Source organism: Borostomias antarcticus (genome assembly GCF_949987555.1).
Source record: "Borostomias antarcticus genome assembly, chromosome: 21".
Taxonomy (NCBI): Eukaryota; Metazoa; Chordata; class Actinopteri; order Stomiiformes; family Stomiidae; genus Borostomias; species Borostomias antarcticus.
Window position 1 is genome coordinate 3788196 of NC_140254.1, and position 20089 is coordinate 3808284.

The 20089-nt window shown below is 47.2% G+C and overlaps 2 protein-coding genes across 2 annotated transcripts; one reads left to right on the top strand and one right to left on the bottom strand.

The window, feature by feature from the left end:
- Nucleotides 1-2113: 2113 nt before the first annotated feature.
- matcap2 (microtubule associated tyrosine carboxypeptidase 2) lies at nt 2114-7208 on the bottom strand (the record flags this gene model as incomplete). Its single annotated transcript, XM_084455542.1, has 6 exons — nt 2114-2272; nt 2667-2764; nt 2879-3184; nt 4200-4332; nt 4944-5087; nt 6519-7208. The coding sequence occupies 6 exons, from the start codon at nt 7206-7208 to the stop codon at nt 2114-2116; spliced, it is 1530 nt and encodes a 509-aa protein (XP_084311668.1).
- Nucleotides 7209-9462: 2254 nt separating this feature from the next.
- Nucleotides 9463-18901, top strand: anln (anillin, actin binding protein; the record flags this gene model as incomplete). The annotated part of the gene is made up of 24 exons (XM_084455543.1): nt 9463-9480; nt 10833-10983; nt 11338-11819; nt 11991-12281; nt 12437-12779; nt 12957-13159; nt 13265-13369; nt 13477-13588; nt 13906-14099; nt 14209-14357; nt 14475-14625; nt 14906-15041; nt 15245-15442; nt 15546-15672; nt 15770-15818; nt 15925-15978; nt 16121-16165; nt 16356-16388; nt 16544-16562; nt 16657-16769; nt 17525-17611; nt 18237-18344; nt 18462-18634; nt 18787-18901. 24 exons carry the CDS (start codon nt 9463-9465, stop codon nt 18899-18901), a joined length of 3456 nt encoding a protein of 1151 aa, XP_084311669.1.
- Between the last annotated feature and the right edge of the window lie 1188 nt (nt 18902-20089).

Genomic DNA, 20089 nt, shown 5'->3' on the forward strand with positions numbered 1-20089 from the left:
CCAAGCATTGTGCAGTAGAGCAGGGTTTCAGATGCAGGGAGGTAGATGAGCTAGTTTTAAGCTCTGGTTTCACTGTGTAACCAGACTCTGCTGAAGCTCTGCGCTGATTGGCACCTACAAGCCCCGACATGCTGGACGAAAGGCTTCTGTCCGCACAGGTACGGCCCACACTGACACACAGGCCCCTTAATGAATATGACTATAACGCCTCTGCCCAGCTACTGACAGAGGAGAGGGCAGTGGTGTCTGTGAGATGGGGTAGGTAGGTTTGGCTACAAACTGAAGGTGGCAACATTCTGCTCTCATTACATGTGGCTCTAGGAAGCAGAGCTGAAGACAGACAGTAGTACTGTATCTGTCTATAACAACATTACACAAGCCTCCAAATACTCCACTCCAAATACACACCACCCAGGAGTATCTGCTTTCAATGGACTCCTCCTTCTCCATCACTTCCCCCTCATAGGGGCTGTAGGGGGTTCCCTTGGCAACCGCTTCCCCACAGTTGAAGACCCCCAGCCCCGCCCCGGGTATCCGTGACGTTCTGACCTCCAGGCCGTGTGGGAGAGTCAGTCCGGTCCGGTCAGACAAGAGGGGAAGGCGAGGGAGATGTAGTGTATTACAGGGAGATGTAGTGTATTACAGGGAGATGTAGTGTATTACAGAGAAAGAGTGGTACATGGAGATGGAGAGAGAAAAAAGTTTAGAGACGGAGGAGATAATAAGGGTGTGTGTGACTAAAGGCAGGTTGACATACAACAGCCGAGATGAGACACTAGTTCCAGAATGTCTCTCTCATCGTGTGTCTTTAAAGTTACCTTTAAAACCTTTAAAAAGGTTCCAATTTGCCAAAACTAAACTGTGAACCTGCGAGGGAGAGACTGAGGAGAGAGATACATAGATAAACAGAGCTGCTGTACGTTACCCTCTGTGTAACCACTGCATACCTTACACTTAAATAAGACAGTTACAACAAGGCCTTTCTCAAGGATGATTAATCCATTTTATTGGGGGTTTCCAGTGTATGTGAACATCAGAAAAAGGGATTCACATACATACAGTAACAAAACATCAATCAAGAAACACATGAGCATAATCAGGCATAAGGGCATTTAGTAGAGGTACTACCAACCTACCTCCCTAGCAGCATACCTGCGACCTACAAAAGGTCAAAGTGTCAACAGCGCAATCTTAGACATCAGTGTTCAGTTCTTAAACATGCATGAAAAGCAAGAACATCAACCTGTCAATCATTCCAGCAGGAGGAGCTCATACACAATATTACTCTTTGAAAACACTGGGTTTGTTTCTTCCCATGCAGGAAAGGTTGTCAGTGTTTGTACTGCCTACAGAACTGCTAGAAACAGAGCAGCTCAAAAAGGTGAAAGGTGAATGCTGAAAGTGCAAATAGTGAAACAGTGGCTGTGCTTGTGGAGGTCATCGCTGCAGCAACACCTTTGTGGAATCAGGCAGTACTGTGTACAACTGGAGGGCCACACAATCACACACACAATAGTCCTGCAGACCGGTGAATACCACTTCAAAACATTCAGGGTACAGGGTACTGAATCAGCCCCATGTCATCTCAATCCGCTTACTTCGGCAGGTACATCAGTGTGCTAGAAACAGTGGCATAGGCCTATACACTTGGCCTACGCTTGTGCTTACAGGCATGTGTGTGGGTAACCCTAACCCGGTAGCTGTCAGACACACCTCTCTACTCCTGTGTCTCTTACCCCTGATCCCAACAAACACAACCACCGTTTCACGGTCGATTCCCTGAACATCAACTGCAACGACAGCAATCAACAGTAAAACCCTGTAGAAACACGAGTACAGGAATTCATTAGCCTTTGGAAGGGAGACTGAAATACAAGTACACTGAGCTTGGAGGTGCGAGAGAGAGAGAGGGAGAGAGAGAGAGGGAGAGAGAACTCTCCATTCGTTACAGTACAATCTGCATGGTCACACAGCTACCATGCTTGGTGGTGGTGATGTTGAGAGACGCAGGGCTGTCATTGGAGGGATGTCAGTGACTGGCTTTAATGAGGATTTTGGGAGCTTGTTGCAGGCATGCTGGGGGGGGGGGGCACCCCGGTCTCTCTGGGCATGCTCAGATGAGGACGCGGAGCTCTTCATCGGTCAGCTGGTTGACCTCCATGATCTTCTCCAGCTGCTCGGCGTAGCTCACCTGGTCCTGCAGGAAGTGGGGGATGCGCACATGCTCCAGCAGTGCCAGGCCTTTCAGCCGATCCATGTCCTCGAAGGACACCTGAGCACACACAGGCAGAAGCAGTGGAGCCAGAGCTCACGATACCGTCGTCCTATACGGGCAGGGGCGGTCACGCTGGGCTGCGGTCACGCGGCGAGTCTGTGGTATACGCTATGAGTGGTCTGGGGTAAACACGTGAACCACGCTCCCTCTCAATGCCTAGAGTCTCTCCTTTCATGCAGAAAACGATGGTCTCTTCTGACAAACAGTGAATGAATCGATAATATATGAAAGTTTCACTTTTTGAATTAATGAACTTTCCATAATATTATATAGATGCACCTGTAAGCCTTTATAGGCCTTGCATACAGCTTGGTAAAGGGAACCTTACCGCCGCCCTAAATAAAGTCTTACAGCCATCTATCGTACGCAACAAACCTGAACTGTCGCTCACCTTTCCTAGGGCCATCAGCAGCTGGAAGTCAATCTTCTCTCTGTGTCTCAAGATCTTGAGGATGCCGTCGAGGTACACCTGGTCCTTACTGAAACAGCCTGCAACACAAGACCCTCATCAGTGCCGCGCTGCTGTCACCGTGGGCGCCACTACACCAGAGACTTCCCCACCGATACGCCCTTGTCGTCGGGTAAAGCCACGCCGCCACCCACCTGGCCGCGCCGTGTCCGTCTGGCCCCTCTTGGCTCGGACGCAGTAGTCCCAGCGCGTGCCGGGGTCCTGGACGAAGCGGCCCAGGTGGTGGAAGAGCTGCGCGAAGGACAGGCGGCTGGCCTGGTAGACGGTGTAGTAGAGCAGGGCGGCCCGCCACAGCGTGGGGTCCCTCCGAGACAGCACGCTGTGGATGCTGGCCAGGCCCTCCTCGGTGGGGTTCAGGGGTCGCAGGCTGTGCTTCCTCCTGCCCGCGCTGCTGCCCCACGGCTGCTGGCTGTTGTTGATCCCTCGGAAGTAATGTGTGCCTTTCCGACAGGAAAAAAAATCTAGAAGTTACATTTTTAACCTGAAGGAATTACGATGATATGGTTTTGCAGGTGGTGACCACAGACAGAGATTTCTCACGACACGTGGGGGACATACACACTACTGAGCCATATTATGAGAAATTCACACAAGTTAGCCTGTGATCTCAAATTTTCACTTTGATTTTCGGTATGATTTTGAATCCAGCCCTCAATGGGTTAATGGTTTTGGTTTCCATTAACTGTTCATATGTAATTTTGTTCTCTATGAATCACACTATGTAATCAATCAAGATTTTTAACTTGAATATTTCGTTCATCGAGATCCGCGATGTGATTTAAGTGTTCCCTTAATTTTTCTAGGCTGTACAGTATATATATATATATATACTGTATATAGATATGATATATAGTGTATCATATGTATACAGTATATAGATATCCGAAGGGACTGTATATGTTATTTAAAACGCCTAATGTATGTGGAGAAAATGCTTTACAGCCAGTGCTGTCACCTGAGAGCTGACCTCTTTCTCGACAAACGGTGCGAGAGTGAATTAGGCCAAGGACTGGACAGCCATCGCAGAATTACTGTGAACAACAGCTTCATTATTGAGTGGATGTGTAGCGTCTGCTCTTGTCCCTCTTATCTCCAAAGACCTGCAATTCCTCAGCAATCCTGATTGATTTCCCTGATCTAGGAGAAACTCTCTACAGCAAATTAGCCCTGCATTGTCAGACATTACAGGTTGTGAAGCTGCAAGATTAGATTCACCAATACTGAGCTTAAAGGCTCCCTCGGGCCAAGCCACAATATCCATAGAGCTATAACTGAGGAAATGTGGCTAGTTTCCTAAGTTAATGGTCCATGACTAGAACCTTCTTTGAGCTATTGAGCTCCAAGCGTGACGGACAGCCATTGAGCCCCACCTACGGTACACTGTACTACCACCCAAACTAATGAATTACAGTGATGAGGTCAGGGTTAGTGTGTCACTGAGGCAGCGCCACCCACCGATCTCGTGGCGTAGCATGCCCTCCAGCCAGTGCTCGCGGGCGGTGGAGATGTTGATGGTGAGGGTGGGCCGGCTGTTCACCACCGTCATGGAGGCCCTGGAGAGGAGGTCATCCGTCACGTGGACCACTATCTGACAGAAGGCCGCAGACGGTCAGGTCTCTTTACGTCACACTCACAAATCACAAACACAGCATGTCTGTTGGTTTCACTGGTCGACAGCGGTATTATGGTGGTGCTCCTCACGCCAGCTTGATGATGTCAGACAACGAGCGCAGAAGCTCTTTGATAAATGGCTCCGCGGTTAATAGGGATGACTTCCCCCAGGGTGACAGCAGATTTGACTTTCCCAGGCAGTTCTACTTTGACGGCCCTGTCAACCATGCTGAATAGGCTAGAATGAGCATTTCTGACACATTCCGGGACCTGACGGTCACAGACAACAGGCTGCAGCCAGAGTGAAACGCCATCATGTCCCAGTCCTCCCAGATCACCTCTTGAATACTCACACGTGGCATTGGCATATTGTACACAACTAGACACAACTATCTCCCTCCCACCATAATATTATATTCGATACAGGAAATCAAATAGCTCACCGTGCTTATCTGAATGTGAAAACCCGAGAATGTGGCACTTGTATTTGAATGTGAAAATGTCGACAAACGTTTCAATGGTTTTTCTACATAACCACAACGCAGGGAAGAACCCCCTACCCACAAGCCCGTCCACTCTCTCTCTCACCTCCCCCATGCAGCCCTCCTTCTCCATGTACTTCTTGACGTTGTACCAGATGCGGCCCCTGGTGAGCAGGCTTCCCCCCGTGGCCTGCTCAAACCTCTCATAGTTGCCGTACTTCCGCAGGGCCAGCTCCATGATCCGCACCGCCTGAGAGGAGGACAAACACTCGCCATCATCACGCGCTCTGCGCTCTGCTCGTCAGCCTTCGGTGCACTTGCTCTGGAGATTTTAAAGGGATCTTTACTAGGATTATATACCTAAATGGTCGCCTGTCAGGAATAGCACTGTATGTGTTTAGCGACAAAGAAAAAGAGGACATTTCTTTTTTGGAACTAATGTCATGATGTTCCTGCAAGTTCTGATTTATCAAAAAATATAAATAAAAAATTAAATAAAAGGAATAGCACTGTATAGTGCACTCTGCCTCTAGTCTACTTATTGTTGAGATGTTCTTTTCCTGTCTGGTGCTCTAAGGCCATTGGCCAGCGCTGTGGAATAAGGCCAGCGCTGCTAGCTGAACGGCCACTGGGGGTTCTTATGCAATAGTACAGTCACTGACTGTTATTCAACAGTCATCTATTATTCGACTATCTAATTATCACATTCAAGTCTTGAGTTACTGCCTCGAGTCAGAGCTGCCCTTTCAGCCAAGACATAGGCCTAGGTTAGCCTACATTTCTCTTTGTTAATTAATACTTTATTAAACATCACTCAAAACAAGGAGTCCTATTCAGCAACACTGGGGCAAATGGCCACACAATGGGAACGTGTAAAACAAGAGCCAGAGAGTAAGATAGAAAACATGAGAGCACAAACTGTCTCGTGCTCCACAGGATCAGCTTACTGTATTTCTTGAGGCGTTCACTCAACAAAAGACACAGCACCTCTCTCTTACCATCTCTACACTAGTGTTACCCGGGTAGCATGCAACAGAACACCATAGGCCAGCTCTTATAATCTAACCTCAAAACACTCAGCTACTGTACAGGACACAGGCCAATATGCCAAGCAGGGGCTATATAGTGTAAGGTTACAAAGTGCTAATGTTCTAATGTTCCTGTAGCCAGTAGCCTGTAGCCAGACAGTATCTGATTTTTGGCATGTCTCTTATATTGTTTCAATCATACTCTTATCGGCCTGTCGATTCAGAGTGGTTTCATTGGATCTGCACAGAAATAGCTTAGAGTGGATAGTGCATAGAGGGATCTTTTTTGGTCTTAATACCAATCAGTGCGCTTCTGTTTTTCCACCCCCTGGCCTGCTAAGCAAGGGTTTTAGGGACTTTTTCTGAGCTAAAACACTCAATCTTGTTTGACAGGACTTGTGTCTCTGCTGCCCAGAATGGACAGTGAAAGAACAGATTTGCTTCACCTGAGTCGTGAGAGACAGTCTCTCTGCCTGAGCTCTCTCAAAAACCAGCCAGCTCAGCAGCAACCCTGGGGTAAGATCAGGATTGGCCACCTGCGCTAACTGCCTGACTTATGTACGTACCTGTCTATCTCTTAGCCTACTTTTGCTGGAAGTAGTTTCTTAGCTGTCTCCTTCCTAGTCTCGCCTGTGCGGTGGCATGCTTCTTACCTGTGTCAGAAAGCGGCTAGAGGCGTTGTTGTGTCGAGCCAGGACGAGCGGAGACACAGGGTTGCTGTACTCAAACTGGGGGTTGCAGGTGAAGTCGGACTTGAAAAACCTGGCCTTCTCCTTGTCCACGTTGGACGGCTTGATGGCGGTGAGGATGCAGGGCTTCCTGACAGAGTTCTCCCCCTCCCGGGCGATCCCTCCTTTGGGCAGGGACGGGAGCCTGGTCCGGGGCGCGCTGGAGAACACCTTCCTGGTCCGAGCGGCGGGGCGGGGGGACAGGCCCATGGTGCTGCCCAGCACGGTTATGGTGGGCACCGGCCTGGGACCACTGTGGAGGCTGCCCGAAGACAAGACATGATGCGACAGCCGGGTGTCCCCGCTCCCCTCCCCCCGGCCCAGCGGCAGCAGAGGGGCGACGGACGGATGGCGGTTGTCGTTCCTGCCGGACGTGGAGGCGCATCTCGCGGTCCTCTTGGGCCTCCTGACAGGGGAGGACTTTGGGCTGTGCCTCTCCTCGTCCTCAGCCTGCAGCAGCACGTTGTAGCTGCTGGTCCCAGTGGTGAAGAGGTCCTTGAGAACGCTAGAGGACAGCTTCTCCAGGCACATGGGCTTGTCAGCGGGGCTCAGGATGTACTTTTTGGAGAGCTCCAGCTCTGGCCAGTGGAGCCTCTCTGAAACCAGAGATGACATGACGAGAGCAGTGGTGGCGATACTGAGGGCAGAGATTCTCACATTCACTTGCCTTCTAGGATGTACCTACATGACCAATCATCTAAGGTGTGCGAGACTGTTCTGTTCTACTCCCAGTTCAAGTAGCATATGCTGTCAACGTGTGCACTGAGCTGAACTGCGCAATTACTGTATAATACGTTTTATTGAGGTTCACACACGGTCTGCTTTTGTGGGTTGGCATTACCACCATTACTCATCTCTTGGTTACAAAGTAAAAATTACCATCTCCTCCTAAAACAATCTCACTGCAAGTGACCTGACAGTTTCCTCTATAGTTTTAAAATCAATCATATCAGTAGTAAGTTGTGGGAATATCTACTATGCTTCATTGCGTTCTGTGCACAATGTACAGTCCATTGTTATAAACCACATTATTCTCATCATGTCTCCAGCCTGACAGGATAGCCAGTGCAGAGCCTGGTGACGCGAGTCCCAGTGAAGCGTCATCACACTCATCTTAGATTCTCTGCAGAGACAGGGGCAACCATGTGGAATCCAAGCATCCCAGCACAAACAAAATGACCTCAACAACAGCAGGATGGCAATTGATGTTTGGATGGATACCGAAACAAATCATTAATGGACAGATGGATCTGTCTGTAGCTTCAGTTTATGAAGTGGTGGTCAGTGGTAGACTATGTCTGTTAGAGCAATCTTTAACTAAAGCAAGCTATACTATCCATGTCATTCATGTCCTCGCCATGGGCATTGAGTTATCTTGATTATACAGCAGGATGATTAGGATTAGATTAATATGTAGTAGTCTACAAATAAGAGACATCACGGAAGAAAAAAAAAAATTAACTGAGCATAAACTGAATAATTAGTGCTAGCTCTGTCAGTTTAAGTAAAAAAAAAACTAAAAAAAACAACAACAAACAACAAGTTCTCTAACGTTAACTTACCAGTGACCTTTATTGATTCGAGCATCTCTCGCTGTCAACTGACTTTCTTGAAGCTCGCTCTTGCAAAGCTAGCCAGACCAGTTTGAGCAAGACAAGCAAGGAAGCAAATGCTCAACAATACAGTCGCAAATAAATTGCTAGCTAGCAATCTACCCGATAGCATGAAGATATCTAGTCTACATAAGAACTTAATGCTCTATTTGAAAGCATGGTGTTCTATTTAGACTGATCCGACATAGCTAGCGAAGTCGTGCTGCTGAACCTGAACATCCAGAGCCGCAGACGGACTGATATAAAAGCTCTAGGCTGTTTCCATGGTACCCTTTCTACGTCACATAAGTACGGCAGCGTTGATGGGAGATGTAGTTCCTCGAAATGTAAACTACAGTAGCTCAAATGATTCCAATGGTAATTTTAGAGCATAAAAGTTCAAAGCGTGAGATAGACAGATACGTTAATAATCCCCGTGGGGGAAATAGCTCGGTATTCTACCATGGTTTCAATGGGCCCTATATACTCAACGAAAGGTGGTTTAATTGTCCGACTTATATCTAATTTCTTTGATATGCTTGCTCTGATCCAATCAAACAATGTTTATTTCAGTCCATCCTTGAGACCATGCACTCGTTTGATAACAGGCCACCGTGGAGCAATGCAACCTCAGTAAATCTCTACACACGTCGACAAATGGTAGCCTAGTCATAGGTTTATATATATATATAGGAGGTCTCGGATGGATTTAAATAACCATTTATGTTTATTTCAATCCATCCGAGACCTCCTTGAGACCACTCAAGGAGGGATGTCGTTAAACGTACCGCCGTGGCCACTTTGAGAGATATGAGATGCCATGCAACCTCAGTAAATCCATAGACATATGTACGCATATGAGTAAATCCCTACACATGTCAACAAATAGTCATAACAATGGCTTTATGGAAGTAATACGAACAGTCCAGTCTCCCGAAAGCTGAACACACCACCGGCACGCATGCACATTATTTACTCATAGGTTGGGCAGATCCAATCACTGACGGCGCTTTCAGCCCATCGTTCTCATTGGCCCTCCTGGAACGCTAGCCCCTCGTTCTCATTGGCCCTCCTGTCACGCTAGCCGTCGGAGTCTGCGCAGTGAGCGCAGCGCTGAAATTCAAATTCGAACAGATGTTTGTGAGGAGGAGAAAAAAGGAGCAGCCGTCCTTCAGCGTGTGGAGAAACGACGGCTCACTAGCTGTCCTTTTTAGATAACGAACACTAGTTAGTAAAGGCTATAGTAGTCTATTAAATCAATACAAACTTTATCCGGAATGGATCCATTTACTGAGGTAAGTTCAGGGCAGTGGCTAGCTAATGCGTTGAACGTTATTTCAACCCACCTAACGTCAGTGCTCCCTAGCTAAGTTAACTTGTTAGCGAACAACGTCGTCAGCTAACGACGTGTCTGTATTGCTTGCTTAACTGTTTGCTATCTAGCTACACGATTCAGTGTTACATTGCCCTTTAGCAAATGACTGACTAGCGCATTGACTTTTTGTGGCATCTGGTCTAGAAATGAAAGCAAATTTCAGCTAAAATAGGCTAATGTTAGCTAGCCAACGTCAACATTTAATGTACTAGTCGTCCAGGCAGCAGTGGAAACTAACGTTACCTAGCTAACGTTACTTACTTAATGTTAGTTAGTTACAGCTAGGTAGGTCGTTGGTAGCCCTGCAGCACATATGTCATTATTACTAGCTAGCTATGTAACTAACGCTAGTCAACATTCGCCACGTATGCAGAAACTATCATAAAAGCGGATGTGAGATGTACTTTAGCTAGCTAACGTTAGCTAACAGTTGCTGGACTTGCTATTTTTAAAATGATTTGCCCCTCCCTCTCTTTCTCTGCATCTGTGTGAAGGCAAAATACATTCATTTCCAATTATGGGAATAACAGTAAAGTGACACATTCTCTCTCTCCCTGGCCCGGGAAGGCTCTGGAAGGTGTCCAAATCAGACCAGCTAACATTAACTGTAACATAACTGACGAATAACTGAGAACTGCACTTTTTGAATGCAGTTTCACGCCATTGCTCTAGTTTCCCCAATTCTTGCCAGGAACCAACCAATAGAATTTGAGAGTTCAAAATCCAGTGGCTCATTCCTCAGGAATGACACCACACACACACACACACACACCACAGTTTTCCACCAGTCACCCGAGCTGCAGTGGACAAGCAGGAATGTGTTGAATCGTGTGCTGTAGCCAGTAAATCAGGCATGACTGTTTGCCTGGGGAGGCCAGTAGTAGGGAGTTCTTGCACATAGATGAGAAGAGCAGGCGGGAAGAGGGAGGAGTTTAAAGGACAAACATGCAATTTGTCTTTACAAGATGACTCTTGGAATCCAGGAATGTATTCTTAATGGGGTTCTTCTGCCTAATGCCATAAATGCTATAATGGGTATTTTTTTGGAGACCCAACTGCTTTTGGAGAAATCCTATAATCACCACACAGTACTTACTGTTAGTGTTTCCAAACATAAGCAGAGTTCCCAAATATCAATACTCCCTTAAAATTTGTAGCTAGTAATATATTCTAGTACTGACACCCCCTACCCCCCCCAGCAGTCCAGTAAATCATACCTTTCTGGTAAGAGTACATTGTATTCATGGATGTGTTTTTTTAAATCATATTCAGAAACTCCTGGAGCGCACACGTGCCCGCAGGGAGAATCTGCAGAAGAAGATGGCAGAGAGGCCCACTGCAGCCAACAGACAGATGTCCAAGAGGGCCAGGGAGCCACTAGCTGAGACCAACAGCTTGATCTGCGAGCCAGTCATCGAAAAAGGTGAGGCCACATTACAATCAATCAGCAATACAACAAAACACAGGACAAAACAAAAACATTCTCATTAACTCGTCATAATGCCCATTGGTGGTTCAGTGCTCCCTCTGGTATCTAAAATAAATATGACAGTTGGGTATTGTTTTTAAAAACGCAGATGTTTGCATGGCCTTCAGGAAGTTTTAAACTTCCTGCCCTACATGACCCTCCCAACAGGAAGTCTGACCATTGATAATGTCTCTTGCATACAGTGTGAGCAGAGCCTGGAAATGGACTGTGGCCCCCGGGTTAGATTAAGCCTTTTGATGTAATTCCAGGACAGTAATTATCCGAATAAACTATTTCTTTCTACACCAGCCCCGCACCCGTCCTCCAAGCCCTCACCGTCCAAACGCAGATGCTCAGGGGAGAATGACCAGCCCACGGTGGGGGAGGAGAACTGGGAGCCTGCCACGACCCATCCTGTGGTCCCAACGCTGACAGACCCCCAGACTGATAGGAAGCCCCCAGTGGGTCCAGCCAGTGTCCGCTCTGCCTCCTCTATGGAGAGAAAGGCTGTACGCCCTGTCCCCGAGCCAGTGACCGTGGTACCACCACAACCACCCCCAGAGCAGATCCCGGCCACATGCACAGCTCCAGAGCCAGCGTTGATGGCTGTGAGTGCTGCTTTTGAGCCCCAGAGGAGGAGGGATGTGGAGATGCCCCCCCCCAGCCCAGCCCGACAGAGGACCATAGAGGAGCCCAAGGAAGCTCCCACCACCGTTGGCATGAAGTCCCGTCTGCAGAGACTGGCTGAGCAGAGACAGTACTGGGACTCTGAGGGTATGGGCATGGCCTGTGTACTAGCTTCTAGTGTTTTCCATGGTATATAATAATCATAAGTTATGATATTTGAGGATACTTGAATATAGATGGTTAGTGTTTGATGAAATGTTTTTTAATTAATTTTATTTAACTCCACAGGTTCCTCTGATGTGGCCCTAGAATGTGCACCTCTGTCACCTGTCAAGTCTCAGAGAGAGGTGGTGGCCCCGGTTCTTGTCCCCTTGTCCTCAGAGGCCCCACTGGGGAGGAAGGGCCGTCTGGCTAACCTTGCCGCCACCATTGGCTCCTGGGAGGAGGACCTCACCCAGTCCACTCGCAAAGACAATGCACAACTGCAGCCTGGCACCGCCTCTGGCGCCATGCCAGCTCGTAGAGATGCTTCTGCTGTTGCTGCTGGTACCAAACACAGCTTTGCTGGAGACCATGCACAGCCCAGCTACACGGCATCCAGCAAGCCCATGCCCAGCTCCAACCAGGTGAGTCATACCGCTCCCAATAGATTTGTTTGAATGTGAATGCGATGATACCCAAGTTAATTTAACATCTGGGTTCTCTAATTTGTCTCTATTTGGGTGTTAGGTCGAAGTATCCTACATGTGGTCATTTATGTCCCCATCTCGTCCTGTTCCAGCAGCCTATCTACTCTCCAGTCAAGTCTAGCAAAGTGGTTCTACCAAGCCCTCAGAAGACTGAGGTACCTGCGGCCCGGCCAGCTGTACCGTCAGGCAGAGGTCTGCCCTCCCCTGTGGCCAGCCCCCAGAAGGTGGGCCCCTCGGCAGCACATGTGGCTCCCAGTCCTTTGAAGAACCAGGCCCTTGCCAGAGGCCCCGATTTCAGTGCTAGTCCCAAGAAGCCAGACTTCCCTACCAAGCCTGTTACCGGACCCTCTGTCCTCCAGAGCAGAGAGAGGTTTGCCAAGGACACCACCAGCACCAACACCCCCCTGCAGCAGAAAGCCCCAGCTGGAACACCAGGTGAGAAATGTTGCACAACTCCGCCCTGTTGTAGGCTGACCCGTTTGGTTTTGTGTATTCGGCGTCTGGTATCTGTCAGTATTGTTAGGGTGTGGCTCTCCAGAGTAATGTTTTAGTACAGTGTGCTTTCTGCTATCTCCTCCACTCCATGGTCCATGACTGTTTCCCTTTCCACAGGCGTAAAATCGTTCCTGGAGCGTTTTGGGGAGAGGTGCCAGGAGCGCTCCAACCTTAACTCCCCCGTCAGTGGGGCGGCTCAGGCCAAAACCCCCACCGTGACCCCGTCTTTGACTCCCAACACCAGGCTGGTCCAGGAGAGGCTGAAGGCAGCACAGGCCACCAATACTACCACCGCCGATCTTACCCAGAAGCAGAAACTGGTGGGTTCACAATAATATGCACACTTTTGTGACTTTCGTTATGTGACTTTCGTTATGTGATCAGACTTTTTTCTTGAGAAACTCACAACCATCTTGTCATTTCAGGAGCGTGAGTCTGAACTGGCTCAGATTCGCAATCGCTTCCAGAAAGAGAACATGTGGAAAAACAAGGACGAGGACCCAGACACCAAGAAAAACACTGAGACCACGGTTGGTTGTCACTAAATGTATATATTGTATGATTGCAACAATAACAAGTAAATGATAAATGTGAAGCATTAGAACGAAATCTTTTTTTTCTTGTCTGTTGCTCTCAGGAGGTGTTGGAGCAACCCGAGGAGAGAGAGGCTGTTGAGTCACATCCAGATGATGAACACACAGTGCCCCCTCTGGAAATCCTGAACACTGCATCCAAGTCCAACTCTGCCGGTACAGTAAAACTATGGCCCATATTCCTGTACTGTATTCCTGTCTTATACAGGACTTGTTGCACATCAGCAATGACACATAATGAAACGTAGCCCTGTTTAATTTCTCTTTTAAAGTCAGTGGATTGGTCGCCACAACCCCAACCTCTAGCCCCCTGAAGAGAGTCGAGTTTTCAGTGGAGAAGCCTTCTGAGGACAAAACCCCAGAGGAACATGACAGTATGTGCAAAAGCTTTTACAATGCATCATCTTTTATTGGTCAGGTTGGCATATGATGCCTGTACTGACTGAATCGGGCATGTTTCACCATCGTCCCAGGCGAGGAGGTGGTCAGGGAGATTGAGATGAACGTGGACCAGTCCATAAACTCTGATGTCATCAACGAGCTGTTCGACGGGGTCCTGGAGGAGAGTGACGAGGGGGAGGATGAGGAGGATGGTCTGAACATCTCCTCCATGTCCCTCCTGACTCCGCTGGCTGCAGTGGTGAAGAGCCCAGAAAGGAGAATTATGGTGAGTATGAAAAAAGTGCTGAAATGATTGGATTATAGCCGCCTTTATCTAGTTGGTATATTAAGTATATCTGTATCGACTAAGCACACTTTTTTATATCACTACCCAGACGTCCACTCCAGCCAGCTCATTCAATGAGAAGAGTAAGACCCCAGACAGTGTGTCCAGACCCAGCAAGTTCCAGAGGACCCGCATGCTCCGAGCTGGCTCCTCAGACGACATCGATGCCTCTGATGATGACCACAACCTTCCTTACAGGTACCCTAACCTCCTCTCTTCTCAACTGTCTTCACGCGGCGCTGAAGATGATCATCCTCCCCGTTTCCCCTTGGTACAGCGAAGCTGCGAGTGACGTCGTCGTCCTCTGTGTTTCAGTGTTGATGCGTACAGGTCCATCAGGGTCAAGGAGACGGCCGAGAGGCCCCACGTGAAGCAGGTGATCGTCAGGAAGGAGGACGTGTCAGGCAGAGCCGAGGAGGGGAAGGGCTCCGGCGGCCACGCCACCAGCATCAAGCAGAAGATGAAGGTAGAGATCAGAACAAAACTCCCCGCAGCTGTTTACTTTTTCACTAGTTGTTTATGATGCTTCGCTAGAAATATGACTCCTCACACCCTCTCACACTAAGCAGCCAGTTTGCAAAGTCGAGAATTGAATCAGGTCAGCGCATATCAAGTGTAATTTGCGCTATGACAACTGGACTAGAGAGAAAAGACGACCGGAGTCACACCCCTGAGTGCCACAGATATACTCCCTGATATAGAACAGCCCGTTGTGTTTAATTAAAATATCTTCTCTCTCCGTTCAGGTCCTGACCAATGACATTAACCTGCAGCAGACGGTGATCCACCAGGCCAGCCAGGCCCTCAACTGCTGCACAGACACGGAGCACGGGAAGGGCTCTCAGGTGGAGGCAGAGGCCGAGAGACTGCTGCTGGTAGCCAGTGAGTGTCACTCCACTCAACACACTGGGATCCCCATAACATTACTGGCTGCACCCGTTCAAACTGCAGTGTAGTCGCACTCAGTCTTCACTCATTTATCCCAGAGAGAGATAATCTGAATACTAGCCATTTATGCTAATTAAACCTAAGGTTAGTGTTGTTTATTATTCCAGCGCTAACCCAGTCCCTCCTGTGTTCCACAGCGGAGAGGCGTATGGCCCTGAAAGCTGAGCTGGATCGTCTGAAAGGGGAGGGTCCCGCAGGCCACAAGAGGGGTGCCGGGGGCTCCTCTAAGGCCCAGGAGGACACAGGGGTCTCTGCCTCCAAGGGCTCCATCTCCCTGCTGGAGCTGCGCCTGCCCCTCAAGGCTGACTTTGTCTGCACCACAGCCAAAAATCCAGGTGAGAAGCCCTGGTAGTGTAGACCCAAACAGAAACAGGTCCACCATAGTAATTGGAAAATGTTATACTGGTATTGCTAATTTTCCCACTCTACCCTTTCCAGCGTCAGCCAGCCATTACTTCTTCATCTTGATTCGGGCTGGAGCAGAGAACATGGTCGCTACCCCGTTAGCCAGCACGCGCAGTGCCCTCAGCGGTGATGCCTTGACCTTCTCCACCAAGTTCACCATGTATGTCTCACTCACTCCAGAGTTTCTCTCTCAGACGGACTTGGTCTGTGGAAGATGGTCGTGATGCGTGTTTCAATTTTTTTTATTTAATTTGCAGGTCTGATGTTTCCAGTAATTTTGAAATTGACATTGAGGTCTACTGCCTGGTGAGTGTTGAGACGGAGACAGTGATGGATGCATAAATACAAATCTGCACATCACAACATATTTTTGGCTGAAACTGAAATCTCTCACGTTTGATTTGTCCTTCAGGTACAGAAGCGTGAACTGTCCACTGACAAGAAAAAGAAGCCCAACAAGTCAAAGGTATCTTAAATCTACTAGACATAGTCTCCCAATTTGAGATGGCAATTTCAAGTGGCTGCTAGTTTGTGTCAGGATTACAATCATTGATTCTGGTATTTGAATGAAGGACAACTTTTTAAGATGAGCTGATGTTTGTGTTCAGATGATCTGGAGACATGTTTATGAGGCCCATGAGTCGTGCATGTCGGTATGGACTTTCTAATTCCGAGCCCTCACATGGGTGTGTGCTGGTATCGGTGCTGGATAAAACACCACTCCCAGAGAGCCTGAGAGGCCCTCAGTCTTCCCCACACATGGTGGTGGTTCTGGGGTGGATGTGTAGTTGGATGGACCTCCATTCCAGTGAAACATATTCTGATCTGTTTTCGTGTTTCTAGGCCATAACCCCAAAGAGATTCCTCGCCATCACTGTAAGTCCTCTCGCTCCACTAGTCCACACTACTATACAAATACCAAGCAATAACAGATGACGTTACGTAGAACAGTTTTTTAAAAACTGTGGATCCAGTAGTGCATTGTATTGTTGTAATGTGTAATCCTTCTCATCTTTTGTTTTCCTTTGTAGAAGAGTAGCCAGACACCAGGTAAGAACCCATCGTCAGTGTGAGCAATATGGACTGTAGATTCTAGTAGCGTGGCTTCAGAAAAAAAAGACACCCACACAATTCTTGTTTGCAGTCGTGGCCAGTCCTGGAGGCCCTAACGCAGTTCGAACCAGTAACTTTGTCCTCGTGGGATCACACAAACTGAATCTGGCCTCAATTGGGAAAAACAAATTTTCCTTGGAGAAGGTAAGGAGAGCTCACCATCTCTTAGTGCTTTATTACTATCCTTGATATTCACCCACTTTCGCTGGGACACCTCTACTGTGTGTGATAATGTTGAGGGGAATTGTGGGACAAATGCTAATGGAGTTTAAGTGGACAGTTTGGCCCCCGAGAGTATTGTATTTGGGCCTCACATTGACACATTTGTGTAGGCTTTGTTCCCGAGGGACGAGATCCACACTGGCCTCTTTTGTTCTCCAGGACGCTGCCACTCTGACACACAGCCGCTCACTCACACATGTTTCTCTCTTTTAGATCAGATATGAAGGAAGGGAGAGAGAGCTACTCAGTGACATGTTTCACAACAAGGTTTCTACTTGCCCCGTGGCTAGTTCACATCTGGGCATTTCTGTATGTTTTGGGGAAGGCAGAGACAGGATTTGTGTGGAAATACTAATCTTGTTCCATTGTGGCACTAATATTCTAACCTTGATCATACTGCAAGTCATTTCATGTCCTATGAAAAGAAAAATTGTCTGGATGCTCGGTTTGGTTTTTGGTGATGCTTTGTCTTTGGTTAACCGGTTTTACAAGCATCTTACCATCCCACTATTGAGTTGTCCCTTTGAGAAGACTCCTGAAACTTGATTAACCCTGAAACTTGATTAACCCTGCCCTGTCAACTCAAACCCGCCGAAATCAATGGAGCCTTTTGTTAAGGAAGTGTTCCTTGTTTTGGTTGAGACCTTTATTAAAATCAGCCGCTATGTTCTCTACAGGTCCCGTTCCTGTGTCCTGTGGAGGGCCACATCTGCCTCAAGATGCAGTGTGAGGTGGGCTCCAAGGTGGAGGAGAAGGGCTTCCTGGTGAGTGCTCCTAACAGACGGATTGCCAATGTGCACAACATGTACACTAGGGCTGTCAAAAGTGCCATGAAATTGAGTTCAAATGTATTCAAATTAATTTAGTAGAGTTCGAACGATATTCGAATCTATACATTAAAAAAAAAGAAAATATTTTTTATGAATATAATAGCCTAATAAAATAACCCTTGACTGTAATATTGTACTGTGAACACCGTTACCCCTTGCTGAGGTGTTAACTTTCATCTTTCGATAAGGTGCTGGGTCTGGATTATTGGATTATTACCCGTAAATAAATTGTAGCCTATAAATGTTATTCATGTAAATCGCTGCATAATTTTTGATCAATCATATTTATTCATATTACAATATTCAAATTCAAATTTAGGGTCGAACTTCTTTAAAAAAAAATAAAAAAAATAAAAAAAAGATATTCAGATTTTTTTTCAAACTTCGATTTTTTTTTTTTACAGCCCTAATGTACACACACACACACAGAGAGAGAGACAGTAGGACCAGTCATGACCTATTACATGATACCATTGGCTATTTTAAGCCCCATGCCTCACACAGACTCACACACGGTGACTCCCAGCATTCCAAGCTCACTTTTTTGCTCTTTTTGCAGACAATGTTTGAGGATGTCAGCGGGTTCGGAGCCTGGCACAGGAGGTGGTGCGTCCTGTCGGGATACTGCATCTCCTACTGGACCTACCCGGACGACGAGAGACGCAAGGTGAGGCTGAAGCAGCGCAGCTGTGACCTAGTTACTGGTGCTAATGTGTGACTTAAGTCTCACAGGTCCTCCAACACAAAATGGGCATTTCTCATTCTTATTATTCATTTTTCCCAGCACCCGATCGGTCGCATCAACCTTGCAAACTGCACCAGCCGGAAGGTGGAGCCGGCAAACCGAGAGTTCTGTGCTCGGCCAAACACTTTTGAGCTCATCACTGTCCGACCACAGAGGGAGGACGACAGGGAGACCCTTGTCAGCCAGTGTCAGAACACCATGTGTGTCACCAAGTAAGTCACCAGACTGCATTATTAGCTTATGCCTCATGATCTGCTAGACAGCTGCCATCTCAAGGAGGGTCTTCCTATTAACCTGGCAAAAATGTCAGTAATACACAGCATTGCATAGTCTTAACATCCTAATGTTTCTTTTACCTGCACAGAAACTGGCTGAGTGCAGACACCAAGGACGAGAGGAACCTGTGGATGCAGAAGCTCAACCAGATCCTGGTGGACCTGCGCATGTGGCAGCCGGACTCCTGCTACCTGCCTCTGTGAGCATCCCCATGTCCTCAGTCACCAGGAGTGGAGGGCCACTGACACTTTGGCTCTGCTTTCGTGGACTTGTGACACTGCAGATAAGTGCAATACAAAAGGAAAGTTATTGAATATTTACTTGTGGGTATTTGAGCGATGGTAATCAAGACACATAAGTTATTAATTTGAACAAAGCCATGCTTTCATCAGCATTTCAGTATATGGGAGGATTGATGTTTTAGCACCATCCCCGAAACCTAATGTTTTTCCTGTGTCCAGTATTGGGAGGGATACTTATGTGTCTGATATTTTCTGGGCTTTTGGTGCTTTCTGCTACTACTTTATTCTCTGCTGACAACATATGGCTCTACATAAAAACTCTGACATATTTTGTCTGATTATACATTTAAATCTATATTTTACATGGTGAGTGCACAAATCCCAATTTCGTATTAGGAGTTAAATTCTGTGTAAGCTCTACTTCTTGCTTGGAAAACTGCATGATAGCACTGAACACTGGTAATTTTAGGTTAGTTCCTGCAATGCCTTTCTCCTTGTTCAGTTGTAAGCTAGCTTTAGCTAAACCGATTCTGATAAGATGCTGTATTTATCATTTGGAGCACCATGCATCGAAAATATTCTGCTGTCATTTATACTGCCACCAAGAATTAAATTTGTTATTGTTTGTTTTGTGTAATTGTTTTATACTGTTTTATATTTTTGTGCTCACTCTACAGTAAATCTACACAGTGCAGGCGATGCTCTTGATGCAAATTTGTATGTACAGGTTTCTAGTGTCTACTAGGTAAAGCTTATTCTCAGTCCCAGTTTAAAGCATGTGCTTGGACGATCCACATTGTGCTTTTGCATATGTTCAGGTATTTGCATGTAAAGGTGTAATTTTGATGCACTAAATGTTTATGTAAATTGTCAGGCAAAGTAACCAGAAAAAGCACTCCAAACATTCTGCATAGGTTAGGTATTTATGGAACAATGACACTTCAATAAATGCCAGCTTTATCCTAATTGAATTGTGACTTGTTCTGTCATTGCTTGCGTTTCTTCCCCACTTCTCAACTTGTGCATGCTGATAGTATCCTACACGGATGTGAGTAGCGCCGCAGTAGAGCATGTTCAGTAGAGCATGTTCAGTAGAGCATGTTCAAAAGTGAACAGATTACCGGTAGTACCGTAGAGGTGGTGTTGCTG